General features: G+C 45.2%; 3 protein-coding genes across 4 annotated transcripts; all 3 read right to left on the bottom strand.

Moving 5' to 3' along the window:
• Positions 1-598: 598 nt before the first annotated feature.
• Positions 599-8971, bottom strand: LOC132591324 (cystatin-like). The gene is made up of 3 exons (XM_060269471.1): positions 8717-8971; positions 6933-7061; positions 599-993 (listed from the first exon to the last, which is right to left on the bottom strand). The coding sequence occupies exons 1-3, from the start codon at positions 8945-8947 to the stop codon at positions 904-906; spliced, it is 450 nt and encodes a 149-aa protein (XP_060125454.1). The 5' UTR covers positions 8948-8971; the 3' UTR covers positions 599-903.
• A 1452-nt stretch (positions 8972-10423) lies between these two features.
• Positions 10424-19187, bottom strand: SSR2 (signal sequence receptor subunit 2). Of its 2 annotated transcripts, none has more exons than XM_035099149.2 (6): positions 19133-19187; positions 17163-17317; positions 16010-16108; positions 15174-15282; positions 14342-14419; positions 10424-10948 (listed from the first exon to the last, which is right to left on the bottom strand). In XM_035099149.2, exons 2-6 carry the CDS (start codon positions 17315-17317, stop codon positions 10838-10840), a joined length of 552 nt encoding a protein of 183 aa, XP_034955040.1. In that variant the 5' UTR covers positions 19133-19187; the 3' UTR covers positions 10424-10837. The 2 variants fall into 2 exon arrangements, with proteins under 2 accessions (XP_034955040.1, XP_060125509.1); XM_060269526.1 differs by having other exon boundaries at positions 17163-17351; positions 19133-19169.
• A 1526-nt stretch (positions 19188-20713) lies between these two features.
• On the bottom strand, positions 20714-27328 carry TSACC (TSSK6 activating cochaperone). Its single transcript, XM_035099146.2, has 5 exons — positions 27174-27328; positions 24532-24600; positions 23449-23478; positions 22523-22681; positions 20714-21255 (listed from the first exon to the last, which is right to left on the bottom strand). Exons 1-5 carry the CDS (start codon positions 27241-27243, stop codon positions 21029-21031), a joined length of 555 nt encoding a protein of 184 aa, XP_034955037.1. The 5' UTR covers positions 27244-27328; the 3' UTR covers positions 20714-21028.
• Positions 27329-27512: the final 184 nt, after the last annotated feature.

Here is a 27512-nt window from a genome sequence, read left to right as displayed (position 1 = left end):
TGAAATAAATGCACTTTTCGACAGTATTCTAATTTTCCGAGTTTCACCCGTACAACACCAAACATGGCCAGTGGTCAGGGATGATGGGATATTTAATTCCAACAACATCTGGGGACCAAAGTTTGAGACAGGCTGGGTTCCAGCATCCGATGAGGACCTGGGAAAGACCAGGGTTCAAATCCCCACTCAACCATGATGCTTACTAGGTACCCATAGGTCAGTCATTGCCTCTGAGCCTAACCTACTTCACAGGGTTGTTGTGGGATGGGGAAGAACTATGTATGGCACCATCAGTTGCTTGGATTAAAAAGTGGGAAGCAAATGAACTAAAACAAACAAACAAACAGGACTGGAGAGGGGGAGAGCCACCCATACACCGGCAATGTTCAACCTTGGCATGTGCTGCAAACTTAAAACACTTCTGGGTGACCCACTTCCAAGAATTTAATTTCATTCCCACCAAGGTAGATACCGGTAACAGAAGCAAGGTGGAATTACTTCAATACAATGGGTGGAGTCCTTTAGGTGGTGGAATTCTGTGCAGGAAAGTGAGAACGAGCTCATTAAAGGGGGGGGGGAAACAATAACACCCGAACACTGACAAAGTGATACCTTTATTGGGATGAATCAACAAGTTGCAAAGGAAAAAAAAGAGGTTTGCAGGACCGTCAAAATCAAGAGAGGGATAGTATATTTGGAGGCACGGTAGAAAAGCCCCAGTGCAATTTTAGAAATGTGGGAAATGTGATTTCAGAATTAAAATAGTATTTTTCCTTGCTTGAGATAGGATTGGGGTAGATAGTTTCAAGCTTGCACTGGGCTCCCAGAAATGATGCTTTGGCTCGAGTTCATCCAGGCAGCAGGGAGACCAAGGTCCATTCGAGTCACCCCCAGGCGTGACGTTTAGGAACTGGCTGCTTTACAGCTCATGTGTGTCAGACGTGTGTCACTCAGCCATGGACGGGACCAGACCTGGAACTCACAGATTTGTTTCTGGAAAGAGGGAAAAGGAGAGAGAGAGTCAATTAGGGCTGAGTGGGGGGGGGATTATTACAATTGATTCATTGATCACCTTCTAAAACACCTTCTCAAGGCAATTCACACATACCATTACGAAAAACAGTTAAAAACGCAAAAAAATTAATACATTTAATGCAAAATTTAAGCCCTAACAAATGAACACATATGGCAAAGATCCTTTATCCAGCTGGGAAAGCCTGGCAGAACAAAAACATCTCCAGCTGTTTCCGGAAAGTGCAGATCGTGGGTGCCCTGTTATATCTTGGCAAGGATGCTATTCCACAGAACAGGGGCAGGGCATACACCAGGCATCCCCAAACTTCGGCCCTCCAGATGTTTTGGACTACAATTCCCATCATCCATGACAACTGGTCCTGTTAGCTAGGGATCATGGGAGTTGTAGGCCAAAACATCTGGAGGGCCGCAGTTTGGGGGTGCCTGGCATACACCCTAAAAGCCCTGCACTCTGAGTTACTACAGCACAGGCTTCCAATACTTTAAGAACTTGCAGGAGAAACTCTCACAGTTGCCGAACATTTCTGGTGGGGGGCTAGGAGAGAGGCCTGGAACAGGAGCAGTCTATCTGAAATATGGAAGCATCAACATTCAACAGCATAGGCCTCAAAAAGAGCAAGGAAGGCATTACAGTGGTGCCTCGCTTAACGTATGCCCTGCTTAACGAAATTTCCGCTTAACGAAAGGATTTTTCGAGCGGAGGTTGCCTCGCTAGACGAATTCGTTTTATGAAAAATTCGTCTAGCTAATCGCGGTTTCCCATAGGAATGCATTGAAATTCAATTCATGCGTTCCTATGGGCAAAAAAAAAAATTCAAAAAAATTTCAATGCATTCCTATGGGATTCGCTAGACGAATTTTTCGTTATAAGAAAAGACCCGTGGAACGAATCAAATTCGTCTAGCGAGGCACCACTGTATTGCGAACTTGCTTTGGGCCAGGAGCAGGAGAGTGGCATAGAATTGGGAACCAGCCCTGGTGTGGAAATGGCTCGTCATGAGAACATGGATTCTAAATTACCTTGTTCTAGCAGAGCCTCATGAATAAAGAAAACAGTTTTTTTTTAAATATATAAAAAAAAGTTGGTCAAGGATGGCAGAAGCACTGGAGGGTTTGTGCAATGACGTGTCCTCACTAAACAGGAATGCGATGCGCCGGGGCTGCTTCCTCCTTGCTCTCAGGAAAAACCTTCCCTGGAGAGGTCACAGGGATTTCTTCTGAAGTCTCAGAAACTGCACAGGCAGCATTTCCAAGACAAGCAGAACCTGTTTCAGGGTAGACCTGCCGCTGCATTCAGCGCATCTTGAGACATGCCACGTTCCACTCCCACGTTTTTTCCAGTTCTGAGAACGTGAGGCGGAGGCAGGAAAGAGGTCGGTGCAAGACAGGCAACCAGCACACAAAAGGGAACTGGACGATGGCTTGGGATTCTTTGGGAGTCTCTTCCCTGGATGCCTCAAACCCCAATGACGCAGTAGGCTGGGCCTGTTCAGTGGTGAGTCGAATGAACTTCATACACACTCACGAGATTCGCAACTCACGGTTGCTTCGTCAATAAATACCCGGGGTTAAGGCAGAGGGAGCCTCGGCTCAGATTAAACACAGCGCCAACAGGCTGAAATAAAATGACGCATTTTGCACCAATACAACTATAGCTGGGGGCCCTGCTTCCATCGGGGTTAACCGGAGTCAACCTCAGAACGTATTTGCAGCAAGAGAACACCTGCCCCTTTGCCTGGCCTGCGCACATTCAAGCTGCCACTCATCGGAGGCACAGTTGGGGGGGGGGACACCAAACTGTCCTTGTTGCCTCCCATAGTGCAGCAGGCTTGGAGAAGTGCATCTCTCATTGCCCCACTGCAGATTTTCAGATCAACCAAAGAACATTTCCCCAAACATTCCAGCTGCGTACAGAGGTGATTCTCAGGCACAGCAATGAGGGTTAACTGGGGAACTCCAAACTGAAAAAGACTCCTAACTGTGCTGATTTGCATCGGAACTGTTTCTGACGCCCTAGAGCATGATCAAATTTAGCAATATTTATTTTCCTTGTATCGAATAAGCAAAGCCGGTTCCCTAATCTTGCACCTGTGATTAATTGCATCCATTAATTGTCCCGCTTGAGCCTACGAAATGTCAAATTTTCCATGGAAAAATTAAGCACTGCCATTTGGGGGCGGAAGTGGAATTCTGATGAAAGAGGCTTTGCGAACCATTAGAGGACACAGAACCGGAGACAGCTCTCCTTCACAAATGAACAGAAGCTTATTCAAGGACAACACAGCAGGGTTGTTGTGAGGGAGAGCTTCCTGGTGACTTGACTTGGGCCCTGTACTTTATTAGCAGAAAGTGATGTAGGGTTGCAATTTGCTAATACAGCCCCCAGAACGTCCTCAGTCAGCCCAGCTGGTGAACTATTTACACAGACCATATTTGGGGGCAGGGGTTACCCAAAAACATGTACCAAGACCCATTTTTTCTTTACAGGCATTTGAGCTGCTGGGCTTGTAAAATCCTCATCTCCCTCTTGTCTGAGCTATACTATATTTGCCAGCCATTATGTGTTTAGCTCATTACGATAAAAATATAAATGACAAAATAGATTATATTACAAAACATAATATTCTATTATGTTAGTCGCTGAACTTTTTTTTATAAACTGAAAGGTAAAATACAATGCTTTTTATCGCTAAATTACAACACAAAAATGAATTCATCTATAAACTATAAAATTATTGATCATAACCAAAACTTCTTTAAATTTTTTAAGAAGCATGGCTTTGTTGCCCATTAGGCATAATTGGCCACTTTTATGATTTAAATGCAAAATGTCAGACTGTAAAAGAGTGGATTTGTATTGGAATTTAAAATTCCAGTAACAAGCGAGCTCCATTTTTTAAAAAAAATTAACATATTTCACACACGTCCTTCAATGTCTCATTGGCAACAGGAAAGGTTTGTTAACAAAGCTACACACCCACACTTCTTTGTACCATTGCAATATGCCAAGTGAAATGTCAGATTTCCAGATCACCCTTGGGTTTCAGATCACCCTCAGATTTCAGATCACCCTTGGGACATGAAATACAAAGGTATAACACTTTATCCAGACATAATGTTTGGACAGTTAAAATAATCTTCAGGTTGTATCCCGTATTAATCATACTCTGAGTAAACCCATCAAATTAGACAGACCTAACTATCTTGACACTATTAATCTCAAAGGGTGTATATGACTAATGTCATATGAGCCCATTGAGATTGATGTCATATGAGCCCATTGAAATTAATAGTGTCAAGCATCACAAGATATACAAGATGTGGCAACAGCCACTGGCCTGGATAGCTTTCCTAAAGGAAATGTGTGGGGGAGACATGTCAACTAACGGCTATTCAGCTAACAGCAAAATAAACCCTCCTTATATAGAAGCAGTCTACCCAGAGTGTGAACAAAAGAACAACCAGCACATTCATGTCCCATCTGTAAGTGTCCACAGGTGTTTAGCTGGTTACTGGTGAGCAAAACTACTCTTGCTTTCCTTAAACAAATAAACAAACAAACAAACAAATAAGACCCACGCCAAACCCTACCAAAATAGTGAATGAGGAAGCCCCATGGAAATCCCATTTTTGCTAGGGTTACCATCCAGCTTACACCAGCCAGAGACTACTGAGGTGGGAAATCCACCAACATCTGGAGAGCCACAACTGGTTTTCATCCACAAAGGCTGCTCTGATTTACTTTTGTGTAAGAATGGCAGGTGGTGGTTGGAAATACCCACTGGCCAAGAGACATTTCAAGGGTTTGTGGCTTTCCACAGCTCAAGTCCAAGCTTTTCTGAAAAACCGTACTCTCTCATACAAATCTCTTTTGGGGAGGCCCTTCTCTTGGTCCCACCACCCTTACAAACCCACTTGGTGGGGATGTGAGAGAGAGCCTTCTCGGTGACTGCTCCCAAACTTTGGAGCTCCTTCCCTAGAAAAGTTCAACTGGCTCCCTCCTTGCCGTCCTTCCGCTGGCAAGCAAGTGGAAACTTTCTGGTTCCAACAGGCTTTGGGGAATGGACTGGTTTTTTTTAATGAAAGGGCTAGTGCCATGCTCTTTTTATTGTATTTGTCTGGCTTTAATAGATTTTATATATGGTTATAGTTTTCATTCCACCAATGTTTACTCTTTTTTTTAATGATTGCTTCTTCTATGTTCTTAGCGGTTCTTGTTCTTATCTGTAAGCTGCCTTGAGTTCCATCAGGGGAAAAGGCAGGGTGTGAACAAATGTAATAACTCTGGAAATGACAACAAGATTAAACCGCTGGCTGGCTGCCAGTTTCAACACGAGAAGCTGCCTCTTGCTTATTTACAACGATTAGTCATTAAATACAGGAAGGAGTTCCTCATAACATTCTTAGGACATGATAAACACTACTTATATAGTGCTCTAACCCGACACAAATCAGTCAGGTGAAATAGGCCTAAGGTTACATTCTGCACAAAGAAGGCTGCAGCTCAGTCCCAGGACATCTGCCCTGCATGCAGAAAGTTCCCTGGTTAGATTCTTCAGCATTCCCAGGCCAGACTAGGAAATACCCCCTCCCATATGAAAAACCTGGAGAGCTGTTGCCACTCAGCATCGACAGCAATGGGGCACCGGGACCAAGGGTCTGATTCTGCTTAAGGCAGATTCCCATGCACTTGCTGGCAGTGGGGAAGGCTAGGCACAGACTGGCCGCGATGTACGGCTTCCCTTACGCTTGAACCAGAAGCTGCATCAGCACAATTTCTGGCAGGAATAAGACCCTGACAACTTATTAACACCTAGGCTCAGAGACCCACACTGCTTGCCGATTTGCTACCGGACCAGGTTCAAGGTGTTACTAGGAGTATATAAAGCCCTGAACGGCTTAGGACCAGTTTACCTGTGAGATTGCTTTACCCCATATACGCCCAGTCAACTACCGTACTTTGATCTGTGGAACTGGCATTGTTACAGGTGACACAGAATACTCATTTTGCATTCCTAATAAATCAATCTTTTAGCTTGATAGCGTAACACTTTGGAAATCCCTGGCCAATGGCATCAGCAGAGACCGTCACTGTATCCCTTTTGGCGCCTGCTAAAACAGCTTTGTTCTGGCAGGCTTACCCAGTTAGGTAGAATACTGTCTTTTAACTGTTTAACCGGGAACTAAGGGTGAAAGGTGGGTAATTAATAATAATTATAAGAATAACAATTATCCTCTCATCAGCTCTAGCATCCCACAGTTGGCTGGGGCTGATGGATGCTGTAGTCCAGATCACTAGATGAGCACCAGGCTGTTCTGGGAATCATTACTGTATCTTGGGATTACTCAACAAATCATAGAATCATAGAGTTGGAAGAGACCACAAGGGCCATCCAGTCCAACCCCCTGCCAAGCAGGAAACACCATCAAAGCATTCCTGACATATGCCTGTCAAGCCTCTGCTTAAAGACCTCCAAAGAAGGAGACTCCACCACACTCCTTGGTAGCAAATTCCACTGCCAAACAGCTCTTACTGTCAGGAAGTTCTTCCTAATGTTTAGGTGGAATCTTCTTTCTTGAAGTTTGAATCCATTGCTCCGTGTCCGCTTCTCTGGAGCAGCAGAAAACAATCTTTCTCCCTCCTCCATATGACATCCTTTCATATATTTGAACATGGCTATCATGTCACCCCTTAACCTTCTCTTCTCCAAAACTGAGGATATTCACAAATTCCTAAGGCTGTTTGTATGAAGGGCTGGAAAGTCGCATGATCAAAGCTGCTCCATCTACAGCAGTTTTAAACTGTGTTGTACAGAGAGGACCCCTTTCTTATCACTGAATAAGCAACCAAGAACCTGTGAGATCCCTGGTCAACACATTATGGCTCCTAGTCTCACCTGCTGTTCTCCTTCCAAGGGCAGGCTGCAGCGTTGGAGGTCCTCGGCACTCAGGTTTGACCCTGCCTTCTTCTCACACAGGGTATTCACCAACTCGACAGTCAAGTAGTATTTCATGCCCTCCACCACCTGGAAAAAAAATTAGGCATTTGACATTTAGCAGAGTAATGCAAACTGTGTGTGTATGTGTGTGTGTGTGTGTGTGTGTGATGAGAGAGAGATATGGAGGCAGGAAATAGATTGATGTAAACAGATGCAATTAAAGGCCAGTGTCATTTAATGAACCATGTACTGTACTCAATTCTACATGAAAAGAGTCCTGCTGGATCAGGCCAATGGCCCATCCAATCCAGCATCCTGTTCTCAGCCAGACACCACAATGACACCTGCAAGCAGGACCCAAGTACAAGAGCCCTCTCCCTTCATGAAGTTTCCAGCCAACGGTGTCCAGAAGTGTCCAGAAGTATTACTGCCTTTGACTTCCGAGGTAGAGAATAGCCATCATGACAAATAGCCATTGACAGCCTTCTCCCTCTGTGAATTGGTCCAATCCTCTTTCAAGCCATCAAAATGGGTGGCCATCACTTCCTTTTCTATCATCAACTATCCTTTCGGAAGGAACCTGATGGCTTTTTATCATGCTAATATGGGTTTGTATTTTCTGGGAATGTATTTGCAAGCCACCTGGCCGGGGGGGGGGGGGGTATCCTGAAATGCAGGACAGGCTTTGCCATAAATAAGTACTGTTACCTCTGAATTTTTTCAGTACCTCTTACTTCCTGCTCTGAAAACACACACTGCAACTCAACAATCCTCACCCTCAATGAGGACTACCTTGTTCCTTTTTGTCTCAAGACCCTAGACTTCTACGTCCCAATACCATTTCCCCCCAGGGATGAAATGGGAGGGTGGGGAAAAGAAAGCCCAGCCTACCTCCTTAGATATTGTAGCCTTTCTAGCTATTGGGGGGGGCTTAGTGTTTGCCTGACTTAGGTTCACACTGAAGCATTTAGAAAACTGACTTTAAAATGAGCGTTTGTATGTACACATCATTAGTCTACAGCAGGTGCCAGAACACATCATCATGCATTTATTCAGCTTGCCACTTGGCCTGGGGGCATTTAGCAGCCCGTGACAGTTCATAAGGAGCCATGATTTCCAATCCTGTCCTTTTGTTGGGACTCCTCCCCCCTACAAAAAACCACCACTCTCTCTCTCTCCTACTGTGTCAACCCATCTCAATTCTCTTCCCTCCTCCCCCAGCTTCCAGAAACTTAAGAAGTTGCCTATTATACCGGCACTGTTCATACATCTTGTCTACAGGTGGCCCATTATTGTCTACAGGTGGCAGCAGTGACTCTCCAGCATTTCAGGAAAGGGGGTCTTTCCCAGCCCTACCTAGCGATGCCAGGGACTGAACCTGGGATCTTCTGCATTCAAGGCAGATAGATGACAGCTTGCACCCTGTTTTTCAATCTGGGACCTTCTACACACAAGGCAGATGCTCTATGGCTGAGTTACAACCCTTCCAGCCCCCTCTCCACCCCCAAGGCGCTCCTTCCTTCAACGACCAGGCTACTTCTCTATGTCAGTCGGCGCCCTCCGGATGCTTTGGACTCTGGGCTGGAGGCTAATGACAGGCCAAGACAGCAGGAGGGCGCCAGGCTGGGGAAGGCTGGTGTGGAGAGAGAGGTTAAGTGGTTTTTTTTAAAAAAAAGTTTTAGGGATGGAGAGTGGAAAAGGGACCCAAGATTTTCTTGCAAGCCCGGCCCCCGCGTCCTTACCTGGCTCTGCGCCTTGAGGATGTTCAGCTGCCGACAATAGAACATGTTGTTGCTGGCCTGGTTGTAGGCGGTCACGGCGAAGGCAGCGGCCTTCTGCACGTCGGGATCCGAGACGGAGCGAGGCGCCAGGCCTCCGGGCATCCCGATGCTTCCCGCAATCAGCGCCGGGAGGAAGAGCAGCAGCCCAAGGCAAGAGATGAGCATCGCGAAAGGTGAGCACAACTGCGCCATTGCCGAGAATGAGCTGGAAGCGAGAGCGGCCATAGGCTGATATAAAGGCCGAGGCCACGCCCACGCCGCGGAGCCGGCCAATCAACGACGGGGGAGGCGGAAGCCTGAAAGGACAGGTAAGGCGCGGAGCCACGCCTACTCCTGGGGAGGGCTGCTCCCGCTGGAAGGAAGAAGCAGGCGCACCCTGGGAATGTTCGCGCCTTTACCTGGGAGTAAATCCCACTAGGCAGTGGAAGACAGGAGTGCCTGGCGTGCTATGGTCCATGGGGTCACGAAGAGTCGGACACGACTAAACGACTAAACAACAACAAAATCCCACTAAGCAGCGCGGGGCTTCCTTTTGAATAGGCAGTGCAGAGGACGGCGTTAATCTTTCGCTGGTGGATTTAGATTCAAGGCAGAGAAAATATAAAGGCTCCTTCCTCAAACAGGTGCCCTCCAGATATTTGGGCACTGGTGGGACTTCTTGTCCACTAGAGGGCACCAAGTTTGGGAAAGGCAGCTCTGTTTCTGGAAGATCCTGTGCTGTATATGGACGAATGCACACCAGACATGTAAAACACATCCAATGTTCATGGCTACCTCCCCCAAAATCCTGGCAACTGTAGTTTTGCGCTCACATAGTTCCCCAGCAGGCTGAACAAGCTTTTATTCCCAATATCCTGTGTTTTAAATGTGTATTGCAAGTGCTTTAAACCTTCCACTTGGATCCGACCTGTGTCACTACAGCAGCACTCAGACCAGGCAAATATTGAACGTAACAGATTGGCAGAAAAGACACTACCACCTCAAATTAGAGACAATGCATGTACTTTTGTAACCCAATAAAATCTTTAATAAAAATTATTTTTAAAAAATTGATAAGTGGGTCCTAAAATGCCAATTTAGGGAAATGGTAGGATCCTGCTCTGAAAAGATTAGACTCACTGCTCTAAGGCACTTAAAAATAAGTATTGTTTTTCATTCCTTTTCAATTTGTTAGCAATGTATTACCTTATAAATTAAATACCTTATTTTTCCGTGTAAAAGACAATGTTTTTGCTAAATACCTGCAGATGCTTCCGCCATCAGACAAGGATTGCCTCCTCCTTCTCCTTCCCCCCTCCCCAGCTGCATGTGCCACTCTTTCTTGTGTGTGCACACACAGGTGCCATGCGCCGCAAACGGCGCAATGGCACCAACGGAGCACTGCGAGTAAAAGTGCATCCGGTCCTTCTTCATTTCTCAGTTTGGAGTTCAAAAAAATAGGGGTCATCTTACACATGGAAAAATACAGTAATATCCTTTTGGACTAGGCCTGCACATATTTTACAGAACCTGACGCAAACAATGCCATTTCAAAACATGCTGGTGCCAATGTCTTTCCACCAATCTGGTGCCCTACTGATGTTTTGAACGATAACTCCTCCCTTCCCACTGGCACCAGAGGTAGGAGAAGGCCTGTTTTTGTGCTAAGGGAAGAGAAAAGAAATCACAGCAGATTCAAAGTTTGTGTTTTATTTTTCATGATAAAAAACACACGCACACACACCATTCTGAGGCACAACAGATTTCTCTGACAGATTATCCAATTGTTCACACTTAGGGCTCTGATATTTCCCCTTCCTTCCAGTGCCCTCCTGTGGCCAAGAAGAGCAGATTTGACGTGGAGAAGGAAGAGGGGTGGAACCTCCGTCACTGAGGCTGGACGGATCCCTCAACAGAATGGCTAGGAGGGCTGGCAGGAAATATGGGGCCTGTTTTAATTCACTGATGGGATTGGTTTTTCTTTATACGGCAGCTGTTTCTTGAAGAGCAACACCCCAATTTGTTTGGAAACGCTGGCAGCTCTGCTGTCGCTCCCGAGTACCCCTAGAACCGCAGAGGGGAACACAATCCACCTGGCGCAGATCAGTTCTTCTTGCTCTTGGGGGTGTCGTACTTTCTTTTGCTCGAGTACCAGAGGAGCAGAGGGATGCCGATGGAGGGGAGCGTCATGACCCCAAAGGCTGCCCAATCCAGCTTTATAAAAGAAAAGGAGGTGAAGGGGAAATAATTACTACTTGTTTCACTTCAGCAAGTTCATTGTGCTAGTCCAGTGGTTTCCAAAGGGTGGGGGGAGGCAACACCCCCTGGGAAGCAGTGGGATTACAGTGGTAAGGGAGGCAGCTGGAGGTGTAAATGGCTATCAGACTTTGAAAAGCTGGCATCACATGATGAAGTTAATCAACTCTGTTGAGATCATTAAACTAAATAGTTTAAACTAGATTTTGAACAGATGTGCAACTAGCTGTTAGTAACACATCTTCCTTAGTGGGTTGTGCACACCACTATTCTGAATAATGCTTTTTATAGAGTAGAATAGGGGGCACTGGGAATTAGTTTATGGAATCAAGGGGATGGTGGCTTGAAAAAGTTTGGGAACCACTGTGCTAGTCAAAAGCTGTGACTGTGACAATTATATTAGGTAAAGATAAAGGTACTCCTGACCATTAGGTCCAGTCGTGACCGACTCTGGGGTTTCGCGCTCATCTCGATTATTGGCCGAGGGAGCCAGGTCATGTGGCCAGCATGACAAAGCCGCTTCTGGCAAACCAGAGCAGCACATGGAAACGCCGTTTACCTTCCCGCTATAGCGGTTCCTATTTATCTACTTGCATTTTGATGTGCTTTCGAACTGCTACGTTGGCAGGAGCTGGGACCAAGCAACGGGAGCTCACCCCGTCACAGGGATTCGAACCGCCGACCTTCTGATCAGCAAGCCCTAGGCTCAGTGGTTTAACCACAGCGCCACCTGTGTCCTGACAATTATATTATGGTGTTCCAAAACTAGTAATAATATAACAAACATAAATAATATAAAGGAAAGGAAAATCAGAAGTCCCACCAGCTAACTTGGTTTCAGATTAAACCCCCAAGTCTCTAGAACGCTTTATGGTATTATTATCTAAATCTCTCTTTCTAGTGGTTTTTTTTTTGCAGCCATGCAAAAAAGGGCCACTTTATGTTTCCCAGCCCATTAGTGTGATGAAAAAGAAACTGAACCATTTCTACCAGTTACAGGTAGGTAGCCATGTTGGTCTGAGTCGAAGCAAAATAAAAAAATTCCTTCAGTAGCACCTTAAAGACCAACTAAGTTTATATTTTGGTATGAGCTTTCGTGTGCATGCATCTGAAGAATGTATCTGAAGAAGTGTGCATGCACACGAAAGCTCATACCAAAATATAAACTTCATTTCTACCAGGTTATTTCTGCTTACATACGTCAACAAGGGTTTCAGAAATCTGCCTCTTGGAACCTCCCTGAAGGAGGTTTAACAGACTGAAGGACATCATCCTCTTTCTATGCTCCTCCGGATGGAAACATGCAGATGGGGACAGATATACCCCTGCTTTAACTCGTTTACACACTGCCTTGTATATTATGTACTACAAAGCTCTTTAGCGTGGAAACCATCGGATTACTGGAACGACGACTGAGCACTGAACCACTGCTATATCACAAGTGGACTCTTTATTACTGTGTTTGCAATTGTTCAAGATAAAATCTATTTTGGAAGGAGATGAAATGAGCACCGAACCACTGATATATTACAAGTGAACTTTTAATTTACTATGTTTCCAATTGTTTCAGATAAAACCTGTTTGGGGAAGAAACTACTTTTGCCCTTTTTATGGATGTTTATTGTTTGTATGTTTATTGTTTATGTATGTTTATAGGAACCGCTACAGCGGGAAGGTAAAAGGCGTTTCCATGCGCTGCTCTGGTTTGCCAGAAGCGGCTTTGTCATGATGGCCACATGACCTGGAAGCTATACGCCGGCTCCCTCGGCCAATAATGCGAGATGAGCGCGCAACCCCAGAGTTGGTCACGACTGGACCTAATATTCAGGGGTCCCTTTACCTTTACCTTTTATTGTTTGTTTACAGAGTGTTGCCTTGGTGATTATTATCTTGTGTCGATTGTGGCAGTCACTGTGTCACCACCCTGTCCATTGTTTTATTCTAACAATCTAAGGGCAGCTCCGCTGGATCAAAGCAACGACCTATCTTAGAGCCCAGCATCCTAGTCTCAGAGCAGCCAACCAGATGCCCCTATTGGAAGCCTGTAAACAGGATGTGTACAGTTCTGGTCGTCACACCTCAAAAAGGATATTGCAGAGCTGGAAAAAGTTCAGAATGATAAAGGAGAAGGAGCATCTCCCCTACAAATAAGGGTTGAAGAGTTTTGGAATTTTCAGTTTAGAGCAAAGGCAAGCAAACAACATGATATAAAAGTTTTTAAAAGTAAGCATGGCAGGAAGAAAGTGGATAGATGCAAGTTTTTCTCCCTCTCTCATAACTCTAGAACTCGTGGAGAGAAACGACTTCTTCACACAGCACATAGCTAAACTATGAAGCTTGCTCTCGCAGGAGGCAGTGATAATGGCCATCAGCCTGGGTGGCTTTAAAAAGAGGATTGGGCAGATTCCCCCCCCACATACTCCTCTATGCTTGTGCAGCAGCCAGACTCCTCATAGTGCAGAATTGGAAGGGGGAAAGGGTCCCGACCATTTTAGAATGGCAGGAAAAATTAGTAGAATTTATGAATCTCTCCAAAATGACAGCAGCGATTAGAAATATCCCCAAATAGAGCTGTAAAAAGGAATGGAAATATGTTGAGGACTGTTTGAAGAAAGAAGGGATAAATATCGATTTGGTGATTTGTTTAGACTGAAGGATATGTAGGGAAATATAGAGAATATGTATAAATAGCAACTTAGATGAAGTAAGATGAAAGAAATTAAGTAAAGGAAAGCGGTACGCAAACAATAGGAAGTTTTTAAAATAATTTTCTTTTCTTTCTTTTTTAAAATATTGTATCAAAGTTATTATTTTCTTTTTTTCCCTATTTCCCCCCCTTTCCCCCCCTTTATTGCATTATTATTTGTATTATATATTATTTGGATTGTATTATTCGCTTTTTTTATTCATGTCTTTGTTTCTATTTTCTATTTCTGTTTGTCTGGATTATGTTTTATGTATTTAATTCCTTTTCTTCTTTTTTCGTTTGTATTTGGATGTAATATTTTAAGGAATTGAAATAAAGTTTGTTTAAAAAAAAAAGAAGAAAAGAGGATTGGGCAAATTCATGGCTGAGGTTCTTAATGGCTGCTAGGCATAATGGCTCTGCTCTGCCACCACAGTCAGAGGCGGCAATGCTTCTGAATGCAAGCTGCTGGAAGCCACAGGAGGAGGAAATGCCCTGGTGCTCCAGTCCTGCTTGCAAGTTTCCTACTTGGGCACCTAGTTGGCCACTGCGAGATCAGGATGCTGGACTAAATGGGCCATTGGCCTGATCCACCAGGCTCTTATGTTTTTAATGCCCCCAATGTTGTAACAGAGCAGGCTGACAGCACTGCTTTATTTACTTACAAAGTGTGGCGAAAACCTCCGGTCAAATTCTCGCTGGGCGAGGATCCCCCCTTGCCCTGGAGCGCTGGTGAAGCCCACCTGGAAAGAAAGAAAAATCGAGGGGGTTTTTTAGTTGCAGGTAGGTAGCCGTGTTGGTCTGAGTCGAAACAAAATTTAAAAAAATTCCTTCAGTAGCACCTTAAAGACCAACTAAGGCTTTTATTTTGGTATGAGCTTTCGTGTGCATGCACACTTCGTCAGATACACTGAGACAGATGACAGTTGTTAACAGTCATCAACTGGTTTACCACTCCTATCAGCCCATCACCCATTCCCATCACCCCCACCCTCTGAATATACAAGGGTCTGGTGGCTTCTGTCTCAGTGTATCTGAAGAAGTGTGCATGCACACGAAAGCTCATACCAAAATAAAAACTTAGTTGGTCTTTAAAGTGCTACTGAAGGAATTTTTTATTTTGTTTCGAAGGGGGTTGTGTTTGTTATTAATTATTATTATTATTATTATTATTATTATTATTATTATTATTATGTATTTATTTATACGCCGCCTTTTCCCCTGAACGGCCTTGGTGCTTGTGGTCATGCGAGGTCTCCTTGTTAAACAACCACCAGAAAACTCTAACCCCGGGGTTTCCCAGATTTGGGCCTATAGCTGCTTTCGGACTACAATTCCCATCCCACACGCATTTCCCAAATTTCCCTGCACAAGTCATAGGACTCAAGGAAGGGAGGGGACAGTGGCAACTACAAAGAATGCCTCCGCTCATGAGCCAAGCCGAAGCCTGTGGGCCCCTGCAGACACCAGACTCCACCCAAGGCGCTTGCTACTTACCACTACCTGGGCCCCCTCCTGCGCCAGGTAGGTGATGGTGGCCGAGGTGAAGTTGAAGTAGCCGGCTTTCAGGGGCCTCAGGACCACCGTGTGGGACACGTTGCTAGCACTGAGCGGACCGTGGCTAAGGAAGCAGACTGCGTCACGGGAGCAGAGAGGGGGTTTTCGGGGGAAGAGACAAGGGGGTGGTTTGGGTCTTACTGCTCATCTGTGTAACACTGAATACTTGCTCAGTGCTTCAAGATAAAAAAAGGGACAATCCTGAGGGCTTGTTGAGGCATAAGATCTAAACTCAAACATTTGGGGGGCCCTGCCCTGATAGTTCCATAAGCTTATCCCCAGTGCCCCTACTCTACCCTAGAAAAAGCATTACAGGCGACTCAATTTATGCAGGGGTTGTGTTCCAGTGATAACACAAGAAAGTCAAAGTTCCATCTAGTCCAAACACCTTGAGTTCAATGGTGGGTGGAAATGACAAAGTCCCCGCCCCCCCCCCCCCGATGCCTGCCCCCTTTTTATTTTTGTCAAATGCATAAAGCTGAATGCACACAAGTTAAAGGCAATTTAAGTTGTGAGTTACCTGCATTCAGAACAGCGGTTTGCACGACCCAGTAAGGAAGGTAATTAACACAAGAAAACTCAACACAGTAACATTTAACTGCACATTTATTCCAAATCCAACTAAAACTATTGAGTCTGATTAAGAAGATGGGTCATTGGTCTGATCCAGCAGGCTGCTCTATTGTTCTTATAACTTGTAAGGAGTCTAAAAAGAGCCACTGTCACCCCTACACACACACACACACACACCACACTCTGTGCAAAGAAAAGGATACGGTGCGATCCTGTCCCACTTGACATTGAGCATCCCAGACACAATGCCGAAGTCTTCAGGAGGAAACGAGTCATCCGACAACTCCACCTCTAAGGCAGCACTTTACGCCAGCAGATAAAAGGATTGGGATAACAGTATTAGGAACAAGGCAGGGTGTGGGGGGGGGACCCTTACCTAGATACCTTCCAATCTGGCTTCCAACTTCACTTTGGAACTGAAACTACCTTGATCATCCTGGCAGATGATTTGTGTTGTGAGATGGAAAGGGTGAGTGAACTCTTATAGATTCTCCGGGATTTCTTAGCAGCCATTGACCATGGCATCCTGTCCTTCCCAGAGGGTAGGTCCCTGAAGTCTGGTGTGTAGGTGCCACAGTAATCCATCATATTCCCAAACGCTATTCTTTAACACCTAATCATGGACCAATGGCAAGAGGCACCTGGAGATAAGGGCTATTTTTGATTAGCCAAGTAACCTTAATGATTACCACTATTTTTAAAAAATTGAAAGTAACTTTTTTTTTAAAAAAAGTTATATGACGGTAAAGAAATATTGATGATGATGATTTAATGCATTTGTATTCAATTTTTCTCCCAAATTGGAATTCAAGACAGCTTCCAACATTTTAAAAACATTACAAAAAACAATGTAATAAAGACAAACTAAAAACAATCATTAAAAATACAACAAAACACATTTAGAACCAGCAATTAAAAGTACAGTTTGCCCTGACAGCAGCCCAGTGGTCAGCATTGTCTGCGCCTTAGTTTCCAAAGGTCCGACTGAACAGGAAGTTCGTAGCCTGCAGGCCAAAGGATAACAAAAAGGCAACCAGTCTAACCTTTATTGAGATGGAATTACATCTGGGAGCAGCTATACAGAAGCCTCTCTCTTGGGTCCACCCATCTGATGTTGAAGGTGCACTCCCAAGGTTCATATAGGGAGATATACTCTTTCAGGTGGCCTGGGTCGAAGCCCTACAGGGCTTTATAGGTTATAACCAACACTTTGAATTTTCCCTGGAAACAGACTAGTAGTCAGCGACCTGTCTGATCACAGCATTCTGCACCAGCTGCAGCTTCTAAAAACTTTTCAAAGGCATCTCCGTGGAAAGAACATTAAGATACCAACCATCAGCCTTAAGAGGGGTTTACCTGGAGCCAACATTGTAGATGTTGTACTGCAAAGTGAGATCCCGGCCCTCGACAGCGTATCTGTTCAACAGGGACTTGGAGGCCAAGAGCCTGGCCCCTTCCTCGCCGTACACCGAGGAGGTGGCAACCAGCACGGCAAGAATCAACAGCTTCATCTGGAATGGAGAAGAGATGGATTTGTAGTTGCACCTGAAGGAGAAGAATATCATTTGGCAGAGAAAAAGTGAAGTACAGAATGGTGAATCTGTTTAAAGTGTGAGGGAGGGAAACAGTATCAGCACAGCAAGTAAATGGGTGTTTATTTTTAAAAACCTGCTGCCAAATTAATAAAATTGAAATTTTGTTTTAATCAGTTAGCCTAACTCAGGCATATCAAACCTGCGGCCTTCCAGATGTTTTGGACTACAATTCCCATCTTCCCCAACCACTGGTCCTGCTAGCTAGGGGTCATGGGAGTTGTAGGCCAAAACATCTGGAGGGCCGCAGGTTTGACATGCCTGGCCTAACTGATTCACCAATTAAAACACTGCCATCTTACTAAACAGAGATTAGAACCCCTACTTTGCCTCTGAACGAGTATGGTTTTGGGATGGCTAAAGAGTGTATAACCCTAATCCATGATAAGTGGTCTTTGAGCATCCATGCTCAAATATTAATGAAATATGGCCATGCCTCCAAAGTGAAACAGGTGACTTAAATCAGTAAAAATACAATTAAGAACCATACAAAATCTTAGAACAGTGGGTTACAATTGCTACAACAGGCAAAAAACCAATTTACTGTACATAGTTTGCCAAGACCTTCAGCAATTTTCATCTGGCCCATGGAGGAAAAAGTTTGTGAACTGCTGAGCTAGAGAAGGGAATGCTGGGCCAAGTGAATTTTATTTATTAACACAGTCCATACAATGCTGCTTCCTGTGATCCAGCACCACTATAGGTTTATCCTATAGTTCTGATCCCCTCTACTGAATGGCAAATACTCTGATTTTTTCGCTACTGTGATCCCTACTGTGATCCCGTCCTCTTTTTTCTTCTAGCAGGACCCCTTCCCAATTGCTCAGAAATTGCCCCATGATAGGATTCTGTTAAGAGCCAGAGTGATGTAGTGGGTAGAGCAACAGTCTAGTAGAGACCAGGGTTGAAATCCCCACTTGGCCATCATGAAGTTCAGTAGATGACCTTGGGCCAGTCAACATCCCTCTCAGCCTAGCCTACCTCACAGGGTTGTTGTGGGGATTAAATTAGGAGAGAGATAATGGTGTGCGCCACCTTGAACACTACAGAGCAAAAAGTGGGATAAAAACCCAATAAACAGTAGTAGTAATAGCAGTAATAGCAGTAGTTCATCTTGCCAAGTGGTCATTCTGACTGCCAGCAGCTCTCCAGAATCTCAGTCCATGACAAAGAGACAATATTGTGTAGCAAAGAGTTCAACCCGGAAGAGACCAGGGTTCGAATCCCTACTCAGCCAGGAAGCTCACTAAACCCTGAGCTCAGTCCCTGCCTCTCAGCCTAACCGACCTAACACGGTTGTGGTGGGGATTAAATATGGACTAGGATTTAGGAGACCAGGGTTTTAAACCTCCACTTGGCCATGAAACTGCTGGGGGGGGAATCTCACTGTCCTCTCAGTCTAACCAACCTCAAAGGGTTGTTGTGGGGATAAAACGGGGGGGGGGTGACACCCACGTGCGCCACCTCGAGCTCCTTGGAGGCAAGAAGATGGGGCACAACTGCTGTGAATGAATGAACAAAACTTTCTCTGCCATGCCTCCTTGCACCCAGCACCCAGTTCCAATCGCCCTCCTTTTCCCTGGCAGAAGAGACCCCCCTTCTCTAATCAACTTGCATTTTCCCGACTAGAAACCCCCGATCTCATTTTCGCATCCAAGGCTGTCCTCCAATCAGACCCCCAAACCCGGTTTCGCCTGCCAAGACCACCTCTCCTCCCCTCCTGCGCTCGCCCACCTCGGCTCCTGCAGCTGCCAGCAGAACGGAAGAGAGAGTCAGCACTCGCCGCGACCGGAACCCCGCCTCTCGCGAGCGAGCGCGCATTACGTACCTTTCTCGCGTTGCCGCTGAGCTCTCTGGGAAATGTAGTCCTCAGGCCCTGCTTAGGAACCTGTGTTGAGACAAGCTGGAGGATGCCCGTGGCCCTTTTGGCTCAGCATCCTTTTCTCCCAGATGAACCAGAGGGATGCCCACAGGAAGGTCCCGAGCACAATAGCAAACCTCCTCTCTTGTGGCTGCCAGCAACTGGCACCTGATCCTGCATTTTACCACCTGCTCTCAGGTTATTTGGGTGTTAGAATATGCAAGAAACATGAAAGATCATTAGGAGAGCCCTGCTAGATCAGACCAGTGGCCCATCGAGTCCCTTGCATAGTTTTATAAGCTTCTATCATCATGTCACCTCTTTCTTGACTTTTCTCTAAACTAGCCAGTCCCAAATGCTGCAATCTTTCCTCACAGGGGAGTCGCTCCATCCTTCTCGTGACCCTATTCTGAACCTTTTCCAAGTCTACAATATCCATTTGGAGAGGAGGTGACCAGAACAGTATTCCAAATGTGGTCTTAGATATGTATAACAACATTTTGATAGTGGCAATTTTATTTTCTATTCCTCTAATGACCCCTAGCATGGAATTTCCCTTTTTCACGCCTTCCACATGCTGGGTCGACATTTTCATTGAGCTATCCGTTAAGGCTCTAAGGTGTTGCTCCTTTTCTGCCACCACCAGTTCAGCCCCCATGAGAAATTAAATCCCCCCCCCAGCAATCACTAGGCACTTGTTTACACTGAATTGGATTTGCCATTTTACTGCCCATTCACTCAGTTTAGAGAAGACCCTTTTGGAGCTCTTGGCAATCTTTTTAACAACCCTGAAAAAATCTAGTATCATCAGCAAATTTTGCCACTTCACCGCTAAGTCCTAACTCTAGATTGTTTATGAACAAGTTAAAAAACACAGAATTTAATACCAATCCTTGGGGGACTCCACTTTTTACCTCTCTTCATTTGGAGAACTGTTCATTTGGACAGTTAACTATCCAATTTGGTCACTGTAACTATTTTGTGTTCAGATAAATCACCGGTTCCTCTGCCTTTTCGCATTTCATTGCTCACTGAACTCATTTTTCCACACCCACCCAGTGTGACGTATGCCAACCAATTCAAGATTTCACTTCATGCATCTGATTGGCAGCACTGGCAAAGCCCTGTGGAAAACTTCACCCACAGCACTTTGCAAATGGGCAAAAAAGGGGTTGCCTGGTGTTACAGTGACATCAGGTGATCGACAGGTGGCTTGCCCCACCTACCTGTCAAATTTAGCCTGCAGGAGGTGGGGGAGATAGCCAGTTCCCCAACCCCACTTTAACCCAAAGAACACCCTCATTCCTAGCTGCCACTTTTTATTTAGCGCAAACTGTTTTTGTTTGTTTAAATTGCATTAGGCAAGCAGGCTGACCTGGCTTGTCTTACTCATCATGAACCTTTCCGGAAAAGATCACACTGCAGAACCATGTTTATAACAACCATGTTTATTTTGAATCACTGTCTCTTCCCACACCACATAATACTGCCAGCCAGCGCAGAAAGAGAAATCAAATTTTACAAGCATTGCTAATCTACGGAAATTGTATATTGTCGCAGTGTGGTAGGAATAGGTATACAGTTGCTCTAGGGTAGCTTTTACCCACCTGGCAGCCCTCCAGATGTGTGGGACCACAATGCCCATCCACCCCAGCCAATGTGATTGCCGCAATTGTCACCCAAAATATCTGGAGGACGTGAGGTTTGCTACCGTGGCTCCAGGGAGACTGAGAGCTTTGAGTTGGACAGGAGGGCATGTGCCAAGGCTGCTAGCTGGCGGGGTTGGGAGAGGAGGCTGAGCCCTTTGTGGTGCGCTGATCTGGCTGCCCCAGGCGCTCCTGGTTTTGCTTCTCCTGCCTGGCAAGGAGGATGTTCATGGACTCTCGCATGTCTTCGAGGAGGGAGAGCTGTGCCTGTGCGATCTGCGTCTGTGTCTGGATGTTGTTGTGCATGCACTCCAGCAGGCCGAAACACTCCTGGGGCTGATGTTCAGGGGCTGGGGAGAGAGAGAGGAGGAGGGAAGGGAACAGACAGAGTTTGGCTGAATCATCCACGTTTTCTGCAAAGAGAGGCGTACACAGAGCTGCTTCTCCCCACTGTGTCTGCCTATGCACATTGCATTTAAAGCACAGTCTCCCGACAAATGAAATAACTGCGGGAACTGTAGTTTGTTTATGGTGCTGGGAATTATAGGTCTGAGAGGTAAACATCAGTTCCCAGGGGAATGTGCTTTAAATGTGCTTTCCCATTTGTGGTGAGAAAGAGGAAGCCAATTCTTGGTCTTGGTGGTTGAGCCTCTGGGATCACTAGCCAGATGTTGGTCCCAGATCCCATGCTGGCATTGCGCTTGAGTCTTGACTAAAAGCGAACAGAACCCCCTTGGTGCGCCCCAAAGAACTTTGGTCACTTTCCAATCTAAGGAGCTTCGTATGTGGATGCTGGCTGTAGCAAGAGCTTCTTTAGCCCAGAAAAGGAAGATGCTACGGAACTTAAACCTTTCACTATGGTACAAGACTATGTGGACTATGTGGTTACTGCAGGGAAGATAACTCACAAATTAAACATTTCTAAAAGTAAGGAAAACCCATAACATTGCTATACCGTTTGGTGGGATTATTAAATTCAGATATACAAAACTTTCTTCTCAAATTTAAAAAATGGCTTTCATTATGTGTTTTGCTGCTTCTATTTATCTGCATTATCTGCTCTTTACGCTGGTACCTTGTTTTTCGAACAGAATGCATTCCAGGAGTCCATTCGACTCCCGGAACCGTTCAAAAACCAAAGCACGGCTTCTGATTGGCTGCAGGAGTGTCCTGCAAGCCAATCGGAAACTGTGCTGGACGTTCAGCTTCCAAAAACTGTTTGAAAACCGGAACACTCACTTCCGGGTTTCTATCATTCGGGAGCCGATTTGTTCGGGTGCCAAGGCGTCCGGCTTCCAAGGTACGACTGTATTTGGAAAACACAACCTGTGTATTGCTCCTATATTGTGTAAACTTACTTATGTTTTTGTTTGTTTGCACTTTTGATTCCATTTTAAGAAAAACTTAAAAAGCAGGGGACAGGGGGCAAGGTAAGAACCCTAGAGGGGAGGGGAGGGGTCAGGGAATAACTCAAAGCAGACTGAGTAGGCATACAAATATTATATGCATCTCTACATATAAAGGTGTACAAATTGGTGTCCACTTTTTTGGCCATGGGGCTACTCTAATATGATGGTCCACATGCATGTAAAGCATGAGAGGGTTCCCCTAACTTACAGAAATGTCTCTTTCCCTTCCCGATCCGAGCTGTCTGGGTATATGGCAGGCCTGAGCTGGGCTTCCACTGAGTTGACGGGAGTTCCAGAAAACTGGGGGAGGGTTTGGCCGGACACAGAGGCTTAAAAGGAGGAGGTGGAGGACCATCAAAGTCTTCTCCTGTTAAGAGAGAAAGAGTGGATCAGGTTGCATGGCCAAGTTCTCTAGAATCCTGGGATCAACTCTCACATTGTTAAAAGTCATCTTAGTTTATTAATTGTATGAGCTGGGTTAGTCACTGAAATTAGATTAAGCAGTTAAATTTGCATGCATTTGCATTCGGATATAAAAATTGTTTTGTGCAAGAAGCGCAATTTATTTTGAGTAGCGGCGGACATTATCTTGGAAAAGACATTCCCTCCTGTGTGAGGGAAAACAGGGAAAGTATGTTAAGATGCTGATATCACAGATAAAACTGAATGGATGGCAGCTGATTTCAGCATCAGCCTTCAGCCAGGCCTTTGGCTGATTGTCTATGTACTTTTAAATGAGTTTGAGGGAGGGTGGGGGTTGTTATTTGGTTTTTTGTTTTGTTTTTAATATGTACTTTGTGGTTTTATTCTGTATATTTATGCTGTGAAACGCCCTGAGATCTTCACATGAAGGGCAGTATACAAATATAATAAATTAATAATAACTTTTAAACTGCTCCTGCTGCTGTACCATTACCAATAAAAGCAGCAGATTGCAACAAGAGAGCAATTGTTTTTATCTCTGTACCAGGAAAAGCTTCACTGTTAATTCTTGCATCTCAAACTGCTGTTAAAAGATGTAGCAAAGCGGTTGACTGAAAAAGCCGAAATCACTGGAAACACAGATGAAAGTGACAGAGTTTGGCTGGGTCATTCCCCCCCCAGGGGCAAAGATAACTAAATAAAAACACTTACGTGGGACTTGTGAAGATCTTCTTGGTGTACCTGAAAAATATAAAATTATAGCTATTATAGATCTTTATTGGTGTGAATAGGTTGCTCTTTTTATTTAGTAGATATTCATTTTATTCCTCTGTAAATATAGAGTCCATTCTTTTGCTGTCTCTTTTGTCTAGGGGGAAAAGTTGCCAAGTACTTTTATCTGACCCTCCAAACTCAGCTCTGGGACTTTTAATAAATCTGGCAGAACTTATTCTACCTCCACCTCATTAGCTTTCTCTATGGCTTGTTGTGGCCAACATTGCCTCAGGTGAAGCCACCACGTTTTTCTCACCATAAGGCACATAAGGATGCAGGGAATTTAGGACTGGTGCCATGGCTGCCAGCACAACTTCAGAGGTACATGGTATAAGTGACATCCATAAGGTACAAAAGGGTCTCAAACTGAGACTGTAGCAGAGGGGCCATGCAGCTCACTTCTGGCACCAATGTTGCAGCTTGCCACAGGAGAGGACTTTGGGCTGCTCTTTGCTGGGCTGTAGCATCACCTCCACTGCTGATGGCCAGGAAGTGGTACTTAGGGTTGCCATTTCCCCCCAAGCATGGCAGCCCTAGTGGTACTGCAGCTACCCAAACAGCAAGTGCTAATACAGGGTTGCCAAGTCTCTTTACCCCAGTGTGTGTGTGTGTACATGTACTTGTGTGTAGAGCACAAAGACTGAGGGGTGCAGCTGGGGGACAGCACTTGGAGGTATTGCAGCACATTGCTTGATGCTCCACATTGGGGAATATTGGATCCCTTAACAGCGTAGGCAAGTCGGTGCCTCTGACTGTGATAATATATCTTGCTCACTTGGGTGAAAGAGAGAGGTGTTTTTACAGACCTCTAACTTTTGTGTGGTACGAAAGGTAAGAGTCACAGTAGATGCCCTGCCTGCTTTTTGGCCTCTGGCCTTGCCCACCGGGGATATGTGACTCCCACAAGTTTATCCATGAGGGAATGTGGCCCCCAGGCTGGAAAAAAAGTTCCCTATCACTGGTTTAAAATGTTAGCTGGAGAGGGGAAAAGAAAATGAGTCTGATGTGGGTCTAACCTACTTTTCCGATGCTGCTTCTCATCCTGGGGGTTGATGTCTGGCTCCATCCGAACGGGACTGGAACTCTTACCTGGAACAGGAGGAGAGGAAGAAAATAGTTATTTGTATCACAAGCAAGAGCTTCCAGGTTGGGGAGGGTTTTAAAAAAAGAGGTCCAAGACTGGAAAGCAACTCCCCTTTCATATGGACCGGAGGGAGAGCCTTATGTTTCTTATTTAAGGCCAAGATGGTCTTCCGGTGTCTTTCTGGTTTCATACTGCTGCGGTTGGAAAAAAATGATAGATTAGAGCATACTCAACAGGGTGTACTTGCTTTCCTGGGCTGGCGGCCATTTGAAACCTCAGAAGACAAACCCTAGGTAGGCCTTTTGAGCTTGTCGCAACACGTCCCGCTGCATCCTGCTATCCCTGGCCAAAGGGGACACCTCCTCCTCCTCAATCAGAGGGGCTTTCTTGGTGGCTGCTCCCAGGCTTTGGAACTCCATCCCTAAAGAAGCCAGACTCCCTCTCTCCTTGCAGTCCATCTGTCTGCATGTGAAGTCTTTTACTGTATTCCAAAGGCCTTGGGAAACGGACTAATTTTTTTAAAGGAAATGGCTTATGATAGGGCGGTGCTGTTTTTATGATCTGTGTTTTAATTGGTTGGTTTATTGTATTGTTGTAATTCTATTAGAGTTTAACTACTGTACTTTATAAATAAAGATAATAATAGCAATAATAACAAGAATCAGTGACTGTCCCTCATTGTGCTCTGTTTTTACATTCTGGGCAAGACTGGGAATGTGTTTGTGAGGAGTTGCAAACTCTACCAACTGCTGACCAGCCACTCTTCCTCTTCTCCCAGGTATAAAAAGACGGAGAAGTCCAAGACAGCACCTTGGCTAAATGCAAAGCAGGGTGGTAGGTGTGCATTGGCACTGCACAAAAAATTGCATGGGTGACCATGGGAGAACATCATCCCTGGGGTGATCTTGAGCCAGTCACTCACTGCCTCTCGGCCCAACCTACTTCACAGGGTTGTTGTGGGTATTAAATGAGGAGTGGGAGAACCATGTATACCACTTTGAGCTCCTTGGAGAAAAAAAGGTGGGATATAAATGCGATAAATAAATAAAGTTGCTGTTAATCCAGGTTCATCTTTTTTTTTCAGACAAGCAAAAATGCAAGAATCATAGAATTGGAAGGGACCCAAAGGGCCATCTAGTCCAGCCCCCAGCAATGCAGGAAGGGGAGGATCTTTTTTAATTATGAGAAAGTGGCTATTCAAGAGGCACAGCCCACATTCTAAACCGGGGAGATTAGATTCCTTCTTGCCCCCACCCCACCCCCGTCAGACCCACATGAGGCCTCTTCTCTCCCTCTCTCCAATCAACTGCTCTCTGGGGTGAATTGCTCATCTTGTTACTCTCCCAGCTGGAGGTGAATCTGAGAAAGGGCTCTCTCTGTGTACACATACAGGCACCAAGATTGAGCAGCCAATTCTCGTCACAAAACAGATTGCAACTGTTCCTGCATTATATGCCTAAGATCGGCAAAGAGCGTGTGACAGAGACGACATGGGGATGACATGATATTCAAATGAAGTGCAGTATATACATTTAATAAAATAAAATAAAAGATATGACATGTACAGCACCCCCAGAAGGTGCCTGCATTTAGCATTGAATGCACATTATCATGCAGTAATGTGCACAAGCCATGATACTTGGTACATTGAAGGAGGAGGAGGAGGGAGTGTGGCTATTAGACTTTTCACTTTCATTGTTTTCACTTATAACCACTGTGTGGCTGCACTAGGATTTGTAAGATTAGGTATCATCCATATGTTCAATAAAATAAATGTGGTTCATTCTTTTTGCTCTATAATGGACAGTTTCAAATATCTTTTGCAATCTTTATTGTGTGTGCACGTTGTGTGTGTGTGTCTATGTATTGCTTAATTTTAATAACGTTGGTGTGTGTGAAAATATTCCAATAACTTTTAACCTGTCACTTACATAATTTACATAATTTACAATTTATGCACTGTTATTAGGGATTAATTCTAATTTTATTTATTTTGGCCTTGCATCCTGTCTCTGCCACAAACTCACCAGGTGTCCTAACCATAACATTCTGTCTTAAATCTTTTTATAGTGTGCCTGCAACTGCATGCTAAACTTGTTACTAAGAATCTGAAACTGAATTGGTTATTTCCTTATCCCACCTGATTTATTTTCCTTTCGTGTCGTATATTTTAAATGCAGATCTTATTTGTATTGATCTCTTTAACAATGTTTTCTCAGCTGAAAAGTGGCCTAATTTTCTTTTTCCTTAAATAAAATGATCCAGAGGATGCAGCAAAATCCAACCCTATAACACGTCTCCCAGGATATCTCACCCTGGAGAAAGCTCAATATCTAACTATCTGCACTCTGGCAGCTCAAAGGGCATCTTCGTCAGGGAAAATACTACAGCTCCCATGATGCTCAGCGGTGAGGATGGGCGAGGGTTAGCTTGGGAGTGAATGGGGCCCGGATTGAAACTTCAACTCCCATGATGCTCCTCTGACCAGAACTTTAAACGAGACCACAAATCTCATCATGTCTAGGCTCAGGCCAGTCAGGACTCGGGAGTTCCTTTTTGTGGTTTCCCAAAAACTCGCCTCTTGGGTGCGACTGGTCGGGGCCGGAGCGCGGCAAGTGCTGCAGCGACCGCCGGTGTGAAGACTCCATCCATCTAACCGCTGACTGGAGCCCGTGCGCGTGCGCACTTCCGCCTCCCTCAGAACTGCGCGCAGGCGTAGTTGGCGTCCTGTCGCTTCCGTTATGCGCAGACGCGTCCAACGGGGGCGGGGTGAATAAGGTGGGACCACGACGCGCAAGCGCATTGCTTTCCCCGTTTTGTAGAGCTGCGCCGCACGCGCTACGCGAAGGGCGGGGTGGGAGGGAGAGGAGACCGTGAGTAGTCCGTTGTCCTATCAACCGATCTTGGTGGAAGAGTG

The sequence above is a fragment of the Zootoca vivipara genome, chromosome 17 (genome assembly GCF_963506605.1).
Source record: "Zootoca vivipara chromosome 17, rZooViv1.1, whole genome shotgun sequence".
Classification (NCBI taxonomy): domain Eukaryota; kingdom Metazoa; phylum Chordata; class Lepidosauria; order Squamata; family Lacertidae; genus Zootoca; species Zootoca vivipara.
The sequence above is the reverse complement of the archived record's forward strand: the minus strand, read 5'-3'. Positions and strand labels throughout refer to the sequence as shown.

Excerpts from the sequence above, each read along its gene's own strand:
- LOC132591324 (XM_060269471.1), bottom strand. The coding sequence starts at position 8,947 with ATGGCGCAGTTGTGCTCACCTTTCGCGATGCTCATCTCTTGCCTTGGG. Across the intron at positions 7,062-8,716 it reads TCCTCAAGGCGCAGAGCCAG|GTGGTGGAGGGCATGAAATA; the intron begins GTAAGGACGCGG and ends TTTTTTTTCCAG. Across the intron at positions 994-6,932 it reads CCTTGGAAGGAGAACAGCAG|AAACAAATCTGTGAGTTCCA; the intron begins GTGAGACTAGGA and ends CCCTCTTTCCAG.
- TSACC (XM_035099146.2), bottom strand. The coding sequence starts at position 27,243 with ATGGAGTCTTCACACCGGCGGTCGCTGCAGCACTTGCCGCGCTCCGGC. Across the intron at positions 23,479-24,531 it reads TGAGAAGCAGCATCGGAAAA|GTACACCAAGAAGATCTTCA; the intron begins GTAGGTTAGACC and ends TATATTTTTCAG. Across the intron at positions 22,682-23,448 it reads AAGATCTTCACAAGTCCCAC|GAGAAGACTTTGATGGTCCT; the intron begins GTAAGTGTTTTT and ends CTCTCTTAACAG.
- SSR2 (XM_035099149.2), bottom strand. The coding sequence starts at position 17,317 with ATGAAGCTGTTGATTCTTGCCGTGCTGGTTGCCACCTCCTCGGTGTAC. Across the intron at positions 14,420-15,173 it reads AGGAGGGGGCCCAGGTAGTG|GTGGGCTTCACCAGCGCTCC; the intron begins GTAAGTAGCAAG and ends CTTTCTTTCCAG. Across the intron at positions 10,949-14,341 it reads GGAGGTTTTCGCCACACTTT|CTGGATTGGGCAGCCTTTGG; the intron begins GTAAGTAAATAA and ends TCTTTTATAAAG.